This window comes from Taudactylus pleione, unplaced genomic scaffold (genome assembly GCF_031769625.1).
Source record: "Taudactylus pleione unplaced genomic scaffold, aTauple2 ptg000814l, whole genome shotgun sequence".
Taxonomy (NCBI): Eukaryota; Metazoa; Chordata; class Amphibia; order Anura; family Myobatrachidae; genus Taudactylus; species Taudactylus pleione.
In genome coordinates this window covers 2,600,200-2,614,855 of record NW_028285216.1, presented here as the reverse complement: position 1 = coordinate 2,614,855, position 14,656 = coordinate 2,600,200, and the positions used below count along the sequence as shown (strand labels likewise).

Genomic DNA, 14,656 nt, shown 5'->3' with positions numbered 1-14,656 from the left:
GAAAATTAGTTTAGCTATACTTACCGTAATGGACGATCGGGATTTCCACCTCTGCCGGGCTGCCCCTGTCGGGATTAGAATCATACTGATTCCCTTGGAACAGCGAATGAAGTCTCCCTGAAGGAACATAATGGAATCCGTGCAGTTCTTATAACTAGGAACACTAGAGGTATGATGCACAACTTAAAAGCTCAAATCTCAGTGCATTCAGATATGTTGTACTGAGAGATGTTATCTGTCTATTTTAACTTGTTGGCCATTTGAAGTTTTGTGACTTTTGATTATTTTATGTTTTATAAATAGTGGAAACTGTTAGAAATCTGTACAGGTTTTTTTTTATTATTTATTAATACGAATACAGTTCACAAGTTGAAATAAATCAGATTACTTTGTATACATTTTTTCATCGTGTAAGCTTATGTGGAAAGTTTCAGCTATGTTTACTTTATAACATTGCAAACAGTACTATTACCGTGGTTTTACATACCTAAAATAATAATCATCATCCAGAGGCGTCACTAGGGTTTATGTCCCCTCCAAAAAAAAAGGGACCAAGGTGCACAACTCTGCGAACTCTTCCCACTTACCAGTCCAGAAGTCACACTGTGCTCCTCCCAGAATGCCGGGCGCACCCGGCGGACGTGATGACGCCATGCCCGGTATTCTGGGTAGCAGTGCTTAAAGTAGTCTTAGAGACGTGGTGGAACGACCCCACCCACCCCCTTCCTCAGCAATTTATCAATAAAAGAACAGCGTGCGCCTAAGGCGCGTGGTGCAAAAAAGGGGCGTGATCTCAAAAGAAAGGGGCATGGTCATACAATACTATCCCCAATTCAAATTACACCACACAGTAGCACAATCTTATTCACATTACACCGCACATAGGAGCTCATTGCTCATAGCAAGTGTCCGCTCATTGCTGCCGATGTTCGCTAATCTGCGCATGCTTAAGTATCGCAGTGCACTTGAGTGAATCACTCATAGCGATCGGGCAACGCTCGCTGGCCCTGTAAACACAGCCCAGTGGAATGAGTGACAGGAGAGGCCGTTTGTGTGTGGTAACAGGGGCAGGCCAGTAAAAACGGGGGAGTTTAGGTGCGAACGCAGGCATGAATGAGTGTTTCAACGCCGTTTCAGAGGTGTGCATAATTAACAGTCAGCGTCATAATACACGTCACCAGCCTTTTTTTTACACTGAAATCCTCGCAGTGCTTACGGTAGGGTAGAGGCAACCACAAGCGCTGTGATTGCTTCCGATGGTCCTCGATGTTCCAATGTTTTCATTCCCTTCCTTGAGATGACGTGCGCTAGTGGGCATCTCAACATACGCTAATCGGCGTCTACATAGTGGGCATGCTTATGTCTTGCCGAGCGATAGACTGCCATGCCGCCAAATTTGCATACGCAGGGAGCGAGCGGCCGCATCTTGCGAACGGGTCTGAATCAGGTCCATAGTGCCACTGATTCACATTACACCATAAAGTAGTGTCCCTTATTTATGTTACGACACACAATAGTGCCCCTTTTACACAATGCCCACATTAGTGGTCCTTTTACACAATGTCCACATTGGTGACCCTTATACACAATGTTCTCAGTAGTAGTGCCCCTTATTCAATGCCCCCAGTAGTAGTGCCCATTATGCAATGCCCCCAGTAGTAGTGCCCCTTATGCAATGCCCCCTGTAACGGTGCCCATTATGCAGTTCCCCCTTTAGTAGTTCCCCTTTATGCAATGCCCCCTGTAGTTGTGCCCAATATGCAATGCCCCCTGTATTATAGCCCTTTATGCAATGCCTCCTGTATTAAAACCCATTATGCAATGCCTCCTGTATTAGAGCCCCTTACGCTGTGCCCCCAGTAGTGCCCCTTATACAGTGCCACCAGTAGCGCCCCTTATACAGTGCCCCTTATACAGTACCCTCAGTAGCGCCCCTTATGCAGTGCCTCCAGTAGTGCCCTTATACAGTATCCCAGTAGTACTATTATGCAGTGCCCCCAGTAGTGCCCCTTATACAATACCCCAGGAGCTCCCCTTATGCAGTGCCCCTAGTAGTTCCTCCAGACAGTAGTGCCCCTTACACCCCCAGTAATGCCCATTATGCTGTGCCCCCTCCCCTGTGCAGTACTACTTACCTCTCTTCAGTGGCGTAAGTTCATTCCAGACGCCTGGAGGCAAGTTATAATTTGGTGCCCCCTTCACAGCCACTGACAGTGTAATATAGCAATTCGCATGCAGACAGGCTATAAATAGATGAAGGCAGCATCTGATGGTCTGACATGGAGCTCTCTACTAGTGTATGGTGGCTTCTCAGGTGCCAGGAAGTGGTGCCATGTATTGGGCGGCCGTGACACTCTGGTTACATACTGTAGTTAATGCCCTAAGTGGGGTGAATATGTTGTGGACAATGGAGGAGGTGCCCCTTCAGAGCTGGAGCCCAGTGGCAGGCGCCTCCATTGTCTCCCATAGTTCTGCCCCTGCCTCTCTTCACGATGTCCAGGCTGGCTTGCACTTGGGGTGTCAGGGTACACACCTCCTTCTTCTTCTCCCTCCCAGAACCACAAGCTGAGTCGGTGTGCCGCGTGTGTGATGACGTCACTACGTCTGGCGTCCAGAGCCACACACAGACACAGAGAGATGCTCTTTGCTTTGTGCCTGGTGTGTAGCTCTGGACCGGCTGTGGTGAGAGAATGAACTGACCCCCGGCGGCTGCGTGCAGGGCCAGCCCGTTTGGGGTCTGCGGGGGTGCGGTGGTGCTGGGGAAGGGGGTGTGCAGGTAGCGGACGTGTCTGTGGATGGGGTGCGGCCCACGGGTGTGCTGCTCTTTTTGGTGTCACCCCCTTGAAGGGCTGCACCCCCTAGTGACGCCACTGTCATCATCATCACATATTTTGAAGGCTACAGCATTACAGTTTGGGCTCTATTTACTACAAACCGCATTTAAAATGCGGTTGTAATGTGATATTTCCGAGTAAATTTGCATATCACATGGATGTATTAATATCCGCATGCAGGGACAGAGCTTTCAATAAAGCTCTGTCCCTGCGAATCATCTTCACATATTTTTCACTTTATTTTCTGCAAAAAATACAGTGAGTATGTGTCCGTGCATGCGGCGTCCTGCTGCCGCGACAACTCCCCCCCACGATCTCGCCCCCTCGCACCCCCCCACAATCGCAACCCCCCCGCTCTCGCTTACACTTACCTCAGTGATTGGTGCTCCGGTGATGTCATCTGGGGCTTCGGTCAGCTGGTCTCCCGGCTCTTGTGCTGTGACCCTGGTCACCGGCCCTGGACTCAGGTAGGGTTTTTTTTTAACTATTTTTTTTTCCAGTAATCAGCTTGTGGTCTATTTACACCACAGAGCTGATCACTGGGGCTCGGCTCCCAGTTCTGCTCTGTCTGTCAGAGCAGAGCAGGAGTCGGGGAACCTGGTAAAACCATGGATAATGCCATCTCCAGATGGCATTATTTTCACAATTTATTTTTAGTAACTCTGGACAGGTCACATTTCCCATTAATATTATGGGAAATGCAATCTGCTTACTAAAAATATGTGATAATTAGGGTTTACAGTTGAATTTTTACACATACTACTTTAATTGCCCTATAGTAAATTTATGTGAAACTAAAGTAATGTGAAAAGGGTGTGAAAACACCCTTTTTCACTTTATTTTTGTAAAAATAATGTTAATAAAAAGATCTCTTTGTATTACTTATGGTTATCTGGTGAATCACCTATGTACTTTAAGGGATCTATGTAAAAATAATCGCAGTACTGCCGCGATTATTAATGGTCCAACTCGCTGGGTATATTTTCATATTTAACAAAAATATCCCGGCTATGTACTACTGGGAACTCACAGGGACAATGGTTGCGGTACATATATCCCCGGAATTTATGAGAATTCTTTCACAGAAGTGGAAGACTTCCCTGGGGGAAGCAGATACCGCGCATGTGTCAGCTTCCGAAGCCGGCCAAGGGCTGCAGGGGAGAGATTGAAAGATCTCCCTCCTTCCCCTGGAGACCCAATAGACAAACAGTAGTTTACACCATCTGTAGATGGTGTAAACTACCCATGCTAAACATAATAATGTGGACCGCGATCTGCCATGCTAATTAGCACTTTGCTGGAGATTTTTGAGAAATCTCCTGCATTGTGCTATTAGTACATAGGCTCGATATATAAAATTATGCAGAAACTAGTTTCTGCATAATTTTATGTAAAAATCAGCTTTATACAGATGCCCCTTAGGGGCATATATATCAAAGCTTGATATGAGATAAAATTGTGAAATATATATCACCAACCAATCAGCTCCAAACTATCATTTCTTAAACACAGCCTGCAAAATGTAAGTTAGAAGCTAATTGGTTGGTGATATATATCTCACAACAAGCTTTGATACATATGCCAGTGCTGTAACTGATGTGTACTGTAATTTATTTAGGCTGTAGTTTCACATGCGTCCACCAGATGGTGCCACTTGTGACTGCACTCTATTGTCTGCCCTGTGCATCGCTCAGTGTGCTCCGTGTCTGCTGCACATACACAGCTTCCTTTTACTACAGAAGCTAATAACATCCTTCGGGGAAATCACTGGGATTTCCTTCGGATTTTCCCTGGTCCCCACGGAGGTCTGCACTGGACCACTGTAGAAAAAAACAGGTGAGAGGGCGTAATTTGGGAACGGGAAATTCACTGGGAATTGTGATGTTCCAGTGTTTTCAATTACCAGTATATTATTTAACCCCTCTGCTGCTCTAGGGCTCATGCTCGGAAATGCATATCACTTGGTATCAGCAGTGGTGCAGTTGGTCATTTTATTTTATTATTATTTTTTTTTTAATTCGATTTGAAGATCAGCTGCTTTTGAGGTGAAAATGATTTGGGGTGTATAGTTGCAGGGTGTACATGAACTAAACCTGGTTATTGGAGTTGTTTAAAATTGGAGGCAATTTGTATATCTCAGGGTTTTAAGGGCGATGTATGTATGTATGTATGCAAGGTGGTAAATGATGTGCACTTATTTATTATGCATAGCCATTTAGTAAATGTATGTATCCCATTGGAATGTCAGATAGCAATGGTGATGCTAAAAAAACGCAGCTGTTTTAAAATATGGTATCACTGTGTATGGATCTTTTACTGTGGTGTTTGCTGAAAATGAGGGTGGAGTATGTCTATGCTTCATATTGTACTGAAGGGATAACTATATGGGCTGTAGCTGTGTTTTGGGGGATCAGAGGGCTGTGTGGTTTGTGTTCCTGTTACATTGTAGGTTGTACAGTATATGCAGTTTGTAGTATGTAATGCTGAGTTCTGTTACTGTTAAGCTGGCAGTCCTGGTATCTGAGTAGAGGAAATCTGCAATGTCCAGGAACAGTGTACAAGCAATGCTTACTTGGGTTAGATTAAAACCACTGGTGTACTTTTAAATACTAACTTGTCCGGGTCACAGTTTCTCAAAATGATTGAAATAATAGTTTAAAGTGTGTAAATTTTTTTGTGTAATATAACTTCAGGCACCACAGAAACTCCCTTTGCAGTGAAATGTGAGTTCTTTTTTCCAGGGTATAAGATATCTATTGAATCTACATTTTTAATGTCCATGAAGGACAAACAATCCTCTAAAAATCCTGTGATTTCCCATTTATATACAGGTCTTGGCAGGTGCACTGTACTTTAAAAAAGTCATAACATGGTGACTTTCATAGCTTTACAAATAACTCTTGGTCCCAAAGGGTACTGCACATTACCCAGACCCCTTAATATGACAAACTATGCATGCTACAAAATGTACTGCTTACACATTTTCCACATATCCATTCTTATTGTAGTAACCTGGGCTGAAGTAATCAATTATGGTACATACACATGGTCAGATTTTGCTTCAGATCTGAATGATAACTATTTAAAAAATCGTTCATATCTGAAGGAAAATCTGACATGTCTGAACGATGCGCGTTCCTATTTGTCAGATAACGATATTTTATTCATTTTAATGCAGTCAAAAATCGTTCAATCGTTTGCTCGTTCAGTCGTTTGTCTGACAAATCTGACCGTGTGTATGCACCTTTAGACAGGTGTTGGACGTTTGGGAACAGATTGTTGTACTGGTCATGACGAAGAGTCAGCAGAGAAAATGAGATTCAATCATGAGAATGTAGTTGGCGTAGAGCAGTGATTCCCAACCTCAGTCCTCAAGGCACACTAATACCCCTTTCAGACATACGACCCGGGAAATTTCCTCCTCAGACCCTGGAATTTCTCCTGTGCAAAATCCCAGGTATTTGGTCAAGACCCCTCTCTCACACTACAGCTTCTACCCGGGAAATTCCCAGGTAGACCCCTTTCAGACATAAGCAGGGTTTTTTAGTTTTTAATATTACCTGCCTCTCCGGCTGATGATGTCATCATCATGCAGCAGGCAGCCGACCAATCACTACCACCATTTTATTTTATTATTAAATTATTTAAATCTGCCCTGGTGGTCCAGCGGGAGTGCGGGCGGCCCGCTGTGGCAGAGACCCATCGGCGGGTGTTCCCAGCTTCCGGCTGGGGTTCTCTGTAGGCAGCCACTGGCACGGTGGGTGGTGAGCAGCAGCACTGAGTGTCCTATAGAACGCCCTGCTCTGCCAACTCAAAGCAGCAGTGCTGAACGTCCTATAGGACGCTCGGCGCTGCCAACTCAATGTAAAAGCTGCTTGGTGCAGCCTGGGAGTAGTAAATTCCCGGGGTAGCACCATTCAGACATAAGCAGGGTCATTTTCCGGGACTTAAGTCCCGGGAAATTCCCTGGTCGATTGAAGGGTCGGCTACCTGGGAACGTGTTCCCGGGGTAGGTACCTTTCAGACATACGCTGCAATCCGGGAATTTGGCTGAGGCAGGGGAAATTCCCGGGATTCTCGGTATGTCTGAAAGGGGTATAACAGTCCTGGTTTTAGTGATATCCATGCTTAAGCACAGTTGGCTAAATCAAAATAACTAAGGTACTAATTAAGTCACCTGTGCTCAACTATGGCTATCCTTAAAACCTGGACTGTTAGTGTGCCTTGAGGACCGTGGTTGGGAACCCCTGCTGTAGAGGAACATCGCATCCAATCATGGATTAATTTGCAGCAGAGTGTGTGTTAATGCCCTGCTCTCGCTCTATTAAGCCTTATCCACAGATGTTAGTTTAAAAGTGTTTTTAAATGCACGTATACACTTCTGATTCTATAAATCATTCTTTATAGCAGAGGTTCCTAAACGCAGTCTTCAAGGAACCCCAACACTTCAGGTTTTAGCGTTATCCATGGTTGAGCACAGGTGGTTGAATCAAATTGACAGGTACTAATTAAGTCACCTGTGGTCAATCATGGATATCCTTAAAACTTCTGTTATGGTAAGATTTCCGTTGTCAATTTGAACGATAACGATATCGATTTATCGTTCAAATTGAACAGTTTCTGGCCCCTTCAAACACCAAACGGTTGATGTGTGGGCTTGGATGGTCGATAACGACCATCGCCCGTGCATGCAGGCCAACCTGGTCGATATCGACCAGGTTAGCCTGTTTACTATAGGGACCCGCGATCGTTAAGCGCCGGTCGTTATAGTCGATTGGGGGTTGGCACATGTTGCTGGATGCAGGACAATTAGACAAGGATATCTGATCGTTTTCTGATTGTCCCGTGTGTATGGGCCATAAGGGTGACACAGAGTTTGGGAAGCTCTGCTTTAAAGTGTTTCCATCCCTATGGGTGTTTTACGTGTTGCGTTGTGGTAGTGTTTATCGGGTCACCACTTGTTCTGGGCAAACGCAAATACATTTGAATTTATTTTTACTAGCGATAAAAAAGACATGCAAAACACCTGTGGCTACGTTGCCCATTTCAGTCACAAGGAAGAGAATCAAATTGGTTATTAGTATGTCAGGTAGGCTGCATGTAACTCTTGATGCCCACCTGTGGACCACCACTGCCTCATAAAAGGGGGAATTCATTTATTAATTTGCACATGATTTTTCGTGCGGTAAAAATGGGACTTCACGGCAGATTTTTTTTCCGGGCAATTTAATTACTCCCCAACCCCCCCCCCCCCCCCCCTGTTTGTACCGCACAAAAAAATGCATGTTTTCGCAATTGCGGCCGCAATATACAGCAATTATCTAGGATTTCGCTTCTTTGAAAAAAAATCCCTGTTGGTGCCAACTATCGGGGATGATTGAATACGCGCGGGAACGGGATGCCAGCGGTCAAAATCCCGACGCCGGCATCCCAACAGGGTTAGGATATTGATACTTGTCGGTAGGCATTCTATACATTCCCCTCTCCCTCCCCTAGCCCTAATGCTGGCTACACACTGAACAGATATATCTGCAGATCGAGTGATCTGCAGATATATCTGTAGATGATGGTCGTTCATACACACTGAACGGCCATCATCTTACAGGTAGCCGCAGGTCCCGCTGGCCGGGGCGGGGGTCCCCTCCCCTCCCTGCGGCTGCATGGGTCGTACACACTTGCCGATGGATAGATATGTCTGCAGATATATCTGTCCATCGGTTGTGCAGTACAGCCAATGCGTTATGTCTGCGAACGTCGTCATTCACAGACATATCGCTGGTACACACTGGCCGATGGGTACCAGATATATTGGCCTATCAATTGATCACCCAATATATCGGCCAGCTTAACCTTCTCTTCTTGGTGCCTGACACTAACCTCCCCCCAAGTGCCTAAACCTAACCTCCCCCACCCCGCACCCAAAATCTTGTGCATGCAGAAAGATCTGGAGGAGCGAAGGACGACCCCACGGGAGCGCGCGGCGGACAGTATCATGCCCACACACGGTACGATATAGCTGCGATATATCTCCAATCCGTCGGATCGGCCTCTATATCGCTCTGTGTGTGGTGGCCTTAAGCATTTCATGCCAATGTTCAAATGCTTCTGTTTAGTATGAAATTTATGTCTATAGAATGTACGCTTGCCAGCAGGGCCCTCATACATCTATGTCTGTCTGTTGTTACCCACTCTTGTTCCATTACTGTGTTCCCAATTGAAAAGTGCAATGGAATATGCAGGTGCTATATATACGTAACTGATAATAAATAAATAACACTGGGAAATGCAGTGACAGTGTATTTACTAGGCTGCTGGCCCTACCGTCTCACTGCAAAATCGCCCCTCCCCCCACTGGTTCATCTTTAACATGGCAAGTTAAATAATCATGACTGGGAACTGGTCCTGCTGCTCAGGGTAAAGCTCAATTTGAAATAAAGATAAGTCTTATCCCTGCTTATGTATCCTGTATTAGTACCATAGAGGAACTAGACCTCTATATACACACAATAAATAAATCCCCAAGTGGCATTGGGTGTTCCCAAATTAAAATCAAGTCCCCAGTCTAGAAATGCATGGTGCCATTGAGTAATTATATCCAACTCTTTGGTCCTCTTCTAATTTTAGTTTTTAATGTTCTTTCTTAGATAGCAGAGTTTTCCTTAGTAAAAGCCCTTAGTTACAGTACACCGCAAGTATTAAGCTGGGTACACACTGAAAGATATATAGCCCATTCCATTGAACCAGCGATATATCTGTAGTGCATCAGTGTGTGTGTACGCCCCAATATGTCTGTGAATTATGTTGTTCAAATACATATCTGATCAGCCCTGCAGCAGATGATGATGTATCTAGCACATATATCATTTCATCTGCTTGTCTGTATGGCCGACCTGTTGACAGCCCAATATGTCTGCAGCAGAAGCAATTGAATATGACGTTACAAGTGGGTGGTCATATTTAAATATCTCTGCTGGCAGATATATTGACGGAACGATTGGTAAGTGTACATGCAATTAGCAATTGTTAGATAGAACAGCGGGTCCGACCCGTCAGCTAGATGTCCAATATCTGTATAAACTGTTAACTAGTAAAAGGTCCCTCTAGTGAATTGTGACGTAAAAAAAAAAAAAAATGTCAGATACTATCCTGTTTACAATATCTGCATTATAAAGCTAATGCTATGTAATGCTGTTTATTGTTGTCAAGAATAAACACACAAATGCTCAAATGGCGTTAGCATTGCTTTTGGACTATTTTATGCAGAAATAGGCAGTCATTTCTGATTGTGATTTGAATCCATTTTATAGAAACATAACAATAATAAAAAAAAAACTAAAAATTATTAGACTGCCACCTCGAAGCCACAATTTCACCTTTATCCCACAGCAACATGTTGCAATTTTTATCGATTTAATACCTTTTTTTCTTTGATTTATGTGTGAAAGGGATTTAAGTGAAAAATCCCGGTGTTTGCACATGAACGCGCATCAACCCAGGTCTGGCATAAGTGTGAAAGGTCTGACCCCCGCTAACAGTCCCAAGTCCGCGACCCTGGTCGCTATCAGGGTTTTGCCCGGGACTTGCAACCCCCTGGGTTGATGACCCGGGCAGCCTAACAGAAATTGATTGGCCAGGGACAGTAGCACTTGGAGATGACATAATCTCCAAGCGCCCGCTGAATCCTGAAAGACCCGGGTCACTGTAAGACACAGGTCCAGTGTGAAGGGTGACGACCTGGGAATAACCCGGGTCGTCACCCTTGTATGAAAGGGGTAGCTCAGCTTTAACCTATGCTCAATGTCTCAGATACGAGCCGGGTTGAAGCTGGGATTTTATATCTGAAAGGGGTATAATGCAGTTGAATGTTGTCCTGTCCAGTGTATGAACAAATTAGATAAAGAGGCATATAGTACATAAAGGTGTATCTGTGTTTTTAGGGTCTATTCATGATATAAATCATGTAGACCAGTGATTCCCAATATTGGTCCTCAAAGAAACAGTAAACGAACAGTCCAGGTTTTAAGGATATCCATGGTTAAGCACAAGTGACTTAATTAGTAACTCAGTCAGTTTGATTGCACCATATGTGCACAAGCATGGATATCCTTAAAACCTGGACTGTCAGGGTGCCTTGAGGAATGAATTTGTGAAGCCCTGGTGTACACGAATGTGTTACTGTATATGGTAAAATTAAAGACAGAGGGCTTTTATGGTAAACACCAAAAAAAAAAATCTGAAATGCTTTGTTCTCTAATACTATGATTTAAGTGTGTGTCTTTTGCGGGGTTTGTTCATTTACAGAGATTAGCAGAAAACACACCTAGGCGTCAGAGATATTTGGAGTTTTTGTGTTGAGTGTTCCATTTTACGGAACCTATACTGTCTAACACAAGCTAATGTTGCAGGATTTACAGCCGTTGTAGGGAGTGTATCTTTTGTGTAGGAGTTGTAAACCCAAGGATGCCTGTGCACACAGTATGACTGCTGTTATGCCTGTTCTTTCCATTGTGTGTTTACCTAAGGTGTGTTTACTGTTAATGCCATCTTCTCTGACATGTGTAGATACCAGCTTTAGTTAACAATTATTGGGTAGATAAAGATCACTTGGAAACAAACTGGCATTTTAATAAATATAGGAATCAGAGGTAGGATTTTCACCTTTTAGGTGTCCTGGAAATGAGGTGATATAAAATAAAGCATAAGGCAATAAACTCACTTGATGTCAGCACCTGTCCTTAAACACTTTCGTTTCACAACTGTTGAAATATGTAAGGGGAAAACATTATAGGAACCCAGAATAGACGGAGTTCATTATGAAATGGTGAGAGGATTCATACCAAATGGCAAATATGTGCTTATGTCTTGCAGTCCCCAGGAATCCCTCACATGGAGCAGACAATAACAGTCTATTCTTGTCCCTGGAAACTGTCTTGGGCTCTGGCCTTCAGGGCTCTCCATAGGCAGCGCTGTCCACTTCCTGAGGGCCGCACAACATTCCCAGACAAGCAGTTTTCTATCGTTTTTATATGAATCACTCATTATCCTGACCTACTTCATCTGTTGTGAACATACTGCGCCATTTTGTGTCCCCGAATGTTGTTTTTTTTGCACTGTATCGCAGCCTATCAAGATCCTTATGCCTGTCGAAGAGAAGTGTTACTGATTCTCACAGTGCAGCCACTGTATGTGTGATGGTATGCCTTGTCAAATGTCAGATGTAACTGAGTTCCAAACAAGACATAATTGACACTATCATCATTGTGAACGCTGACCGCTATTTTTTTCTGATAGTGGGATAAAATCACAACAGCCGTTTTTACATGTGTACAGTATATATATATATATATATATATATATATATATATATACATACATACATACAGTCAGGTGCATAAATATTGGTACATTGACAACATTTTCATATTTTGGCCTCCATTCATCACCACAATGGCTTTGAAATGAAACAAACAAGATGTGCTTTAACTGCAGACTTTCAGATTTAATTTGAGGGTAATTACATCCAAATCAGGTGAACGGTGTAGGAATTACAACGGTTTCTATATGTGCCTCCCACTTTTTAAGGGGCAAAAAGTAATGGGACTATCAACTCAAAAGCTATTTCATGGACAGGTGTGGGCTATTCCCTCATTATTTCATTATCAATTAAGCAGGTAAAAGGTCTGGAGTTGATTCTAGGTGTGACATTTGCATTTGGAATCAGTTGCTGTCAACTCTCAAAATGAGAACCAAAGAGCTGTCACTATCAGTGAAGCAAGCTATCATTAGGCTGAAAAATCAAAACAAACCCATCAGAGAGATAGCAAAAACATTAAGTGTGGCCAAATCAACTGTTTGGAACATTCTTAAAAAGAAAGAACGCACCGGAGAGCTCAGCAACACCAAAAGACCCGGACGACCACGGAAAACACCTGTGGTGGATGACAGAAGAATTATTTCCCTGGTGAAGAAAAACCACTTCACAACAGTTGGCCAAATCAAGAACACTCTCCAGGAAGTAGGTGTATATGTGTCAAAGTCAACAATCAAGAGAAGACTTCACAAGAGTGAATACAGAGGGTTCACCATAAGATGTAAACCATTGGTGAACCACAAAAACAGGAAGACCAGATTAGAGTTTGCCAAACAGCATCTAAAAAAGCCATTACAGTTCTGGAACAACATCCTATTGACAGATGAGACAAAGATCAACATGTACCAGAGTGATGGGAAGAGAAGAGTATGGAGAAGGAAAGGAACTGCTCATGATCCAAAACCTACCACCTCATCAGTGAAGCATGGTGGTGGTAGTGTCATGGTTTGGGCATGTATGGCTGCCAATGGAACTGGTTCCCTTGTATTTATTGATGATGTGACTGCTGACAAAAGCAGCAGAATGAATTCTGAAGTGTTTCGGGCAATATTATATGCTCATATTCAGTCAAATGCTTTTAGAACTCATTAGATGGCGCTTCACAGTGCAGATGGACAATGACCCGAAGCATACTGCAAAAGCAACCAAAGAGTTTTTTAAGGCTAAAAAGTGGAATGTTACAATATGGCCAGGTCAATCCCCTGACCTGAATCCGATTGAGCATGCATTTCACTTGATGAAGACAAAACTGAAGGGAAAATCCCCCAAGAACAAGCAGGAACTGAAGACATTTGCAGTAGAGGCCTGGCAGAGCATCACCAAGGATGAAACCCAGAGTCTGGTGATGTCTCTGCGTTCCAGACTTCAGGCTGTAATTGCCTGCAAAGGATTTGCAACTAAGAGGGGTATTCAATATGAAAGGTTAACTTCCCTGGCGAAGTTAACGTTTCATATCGGAGTTTTTTTCTTCGTAAAGGTATGGTGCGCGCTCCTGCTTATCCCCGTATTCAAAATAAAATTAACGAAAACGGGAAACTCCAAAGTTGGATTTGCGTAAAGTTACGAATTTTTCCTTAAAATAATTGTAAGACCCCCCCTAAAGTTGTAAAAACATGGGGGAACACTATGGGTACCCCCGTTTTAGCCTTTAATTGAAAGTCGGGGATTTAAATAGCCGCAGCAGGTGTTTTTTTTCCGACATTGAAGAAGTGATGCAGAAGAGCACTTAGGTTATTTTTTTTCGTTTTTTTAAGTGGTCCCATCAAATTTGGGGTACATGATAATGGGTACTAGCATATTTTGGTGTCCCTAAAGTAATTTTTTAAAAATTCTGCATTTGTGCACCTGCCGCTATAATTCTATTCTAGAAAACATCTGCCGCATACTTGCAGAATAGCCCTGAACCTATTTGCCTATTGTTTAACAATTTTTTCCCATTTTTTTTTTTTTTTTGCACCCCAATTTTTAAATTCATTTTTTGGGGTGTCCCTATTTTTTTTTAAACTTTTTTTGACAGTTCTTTTTTAAATGTCAATCTCAGGGGTGCAGGCTATTTTTTTTAAGCCTGCACCCCTAAACCCCAATTATGCACTTTTTTTCGACACCTATTCAATGGTGAAAAGTTATCACCGTTTTTTATCAAAGACTTGTCAAAACTGCGATAAGTCTTTGAAATTGAATACGGTGCAAAACTAAAATCAGTGATATTAACGCAAAAAACGATGTTATCTCACCCATATTGAATACCCCTAAAAGTATTAAAAAGTGAAAGTTAGATTTAGGATTGTTTAGTTTGTCCCATTACTTTTGGCCCCTTAAAAAGGGGGAGGCACATATAGAAACCGTTGTAATTCCTACACCATTCACCTGATTTGGATGTAATTACCCTCAAATTAAATCTGAAAGTCTGCAGTTAAAACACATCTTGTTTGTTTCATTTCAAAGCCATTGT

General features: G+C 43.1%; 1 protein-coding gene across 3 annotated transcripts in view; it reads left to right on the top strand.

The window, feature by feature from the left end:
• The first annotated feature begins 4,514 nt into the window (after positions 1-4,514).
• The window catches only part of PIK3C2B (phosphatidylinositol-4-phosphate 3-kinase catalytic subunit type 2 beta), a 202,458-nt gene continuing 192,316 nt past the window's right edge, over positions 4,515-14,656 (top strand). Inside the window, exon 1 of one of the 3 annotated variants that reach the window (XM_088458178.1) lies at positions 4,515-4,670. Coding sequence is in view for 1 of the 3 variants with exons in the window: in XM_088458177.1 (XP_088314303.1) it covers positions 5,169-5,179 (11 nt within the window). In the remaining 2 variants the exon portion in view is untranslated. Of the gene's footprint in view, positions 4,671-4,808; positions 4,880-5,164; positions 5,180-14,656 lie in introns of those variants that run through there. The other 2 variants (XM_088458180.1, XM_088458177.1) reach the window with 2 other exon arrangements.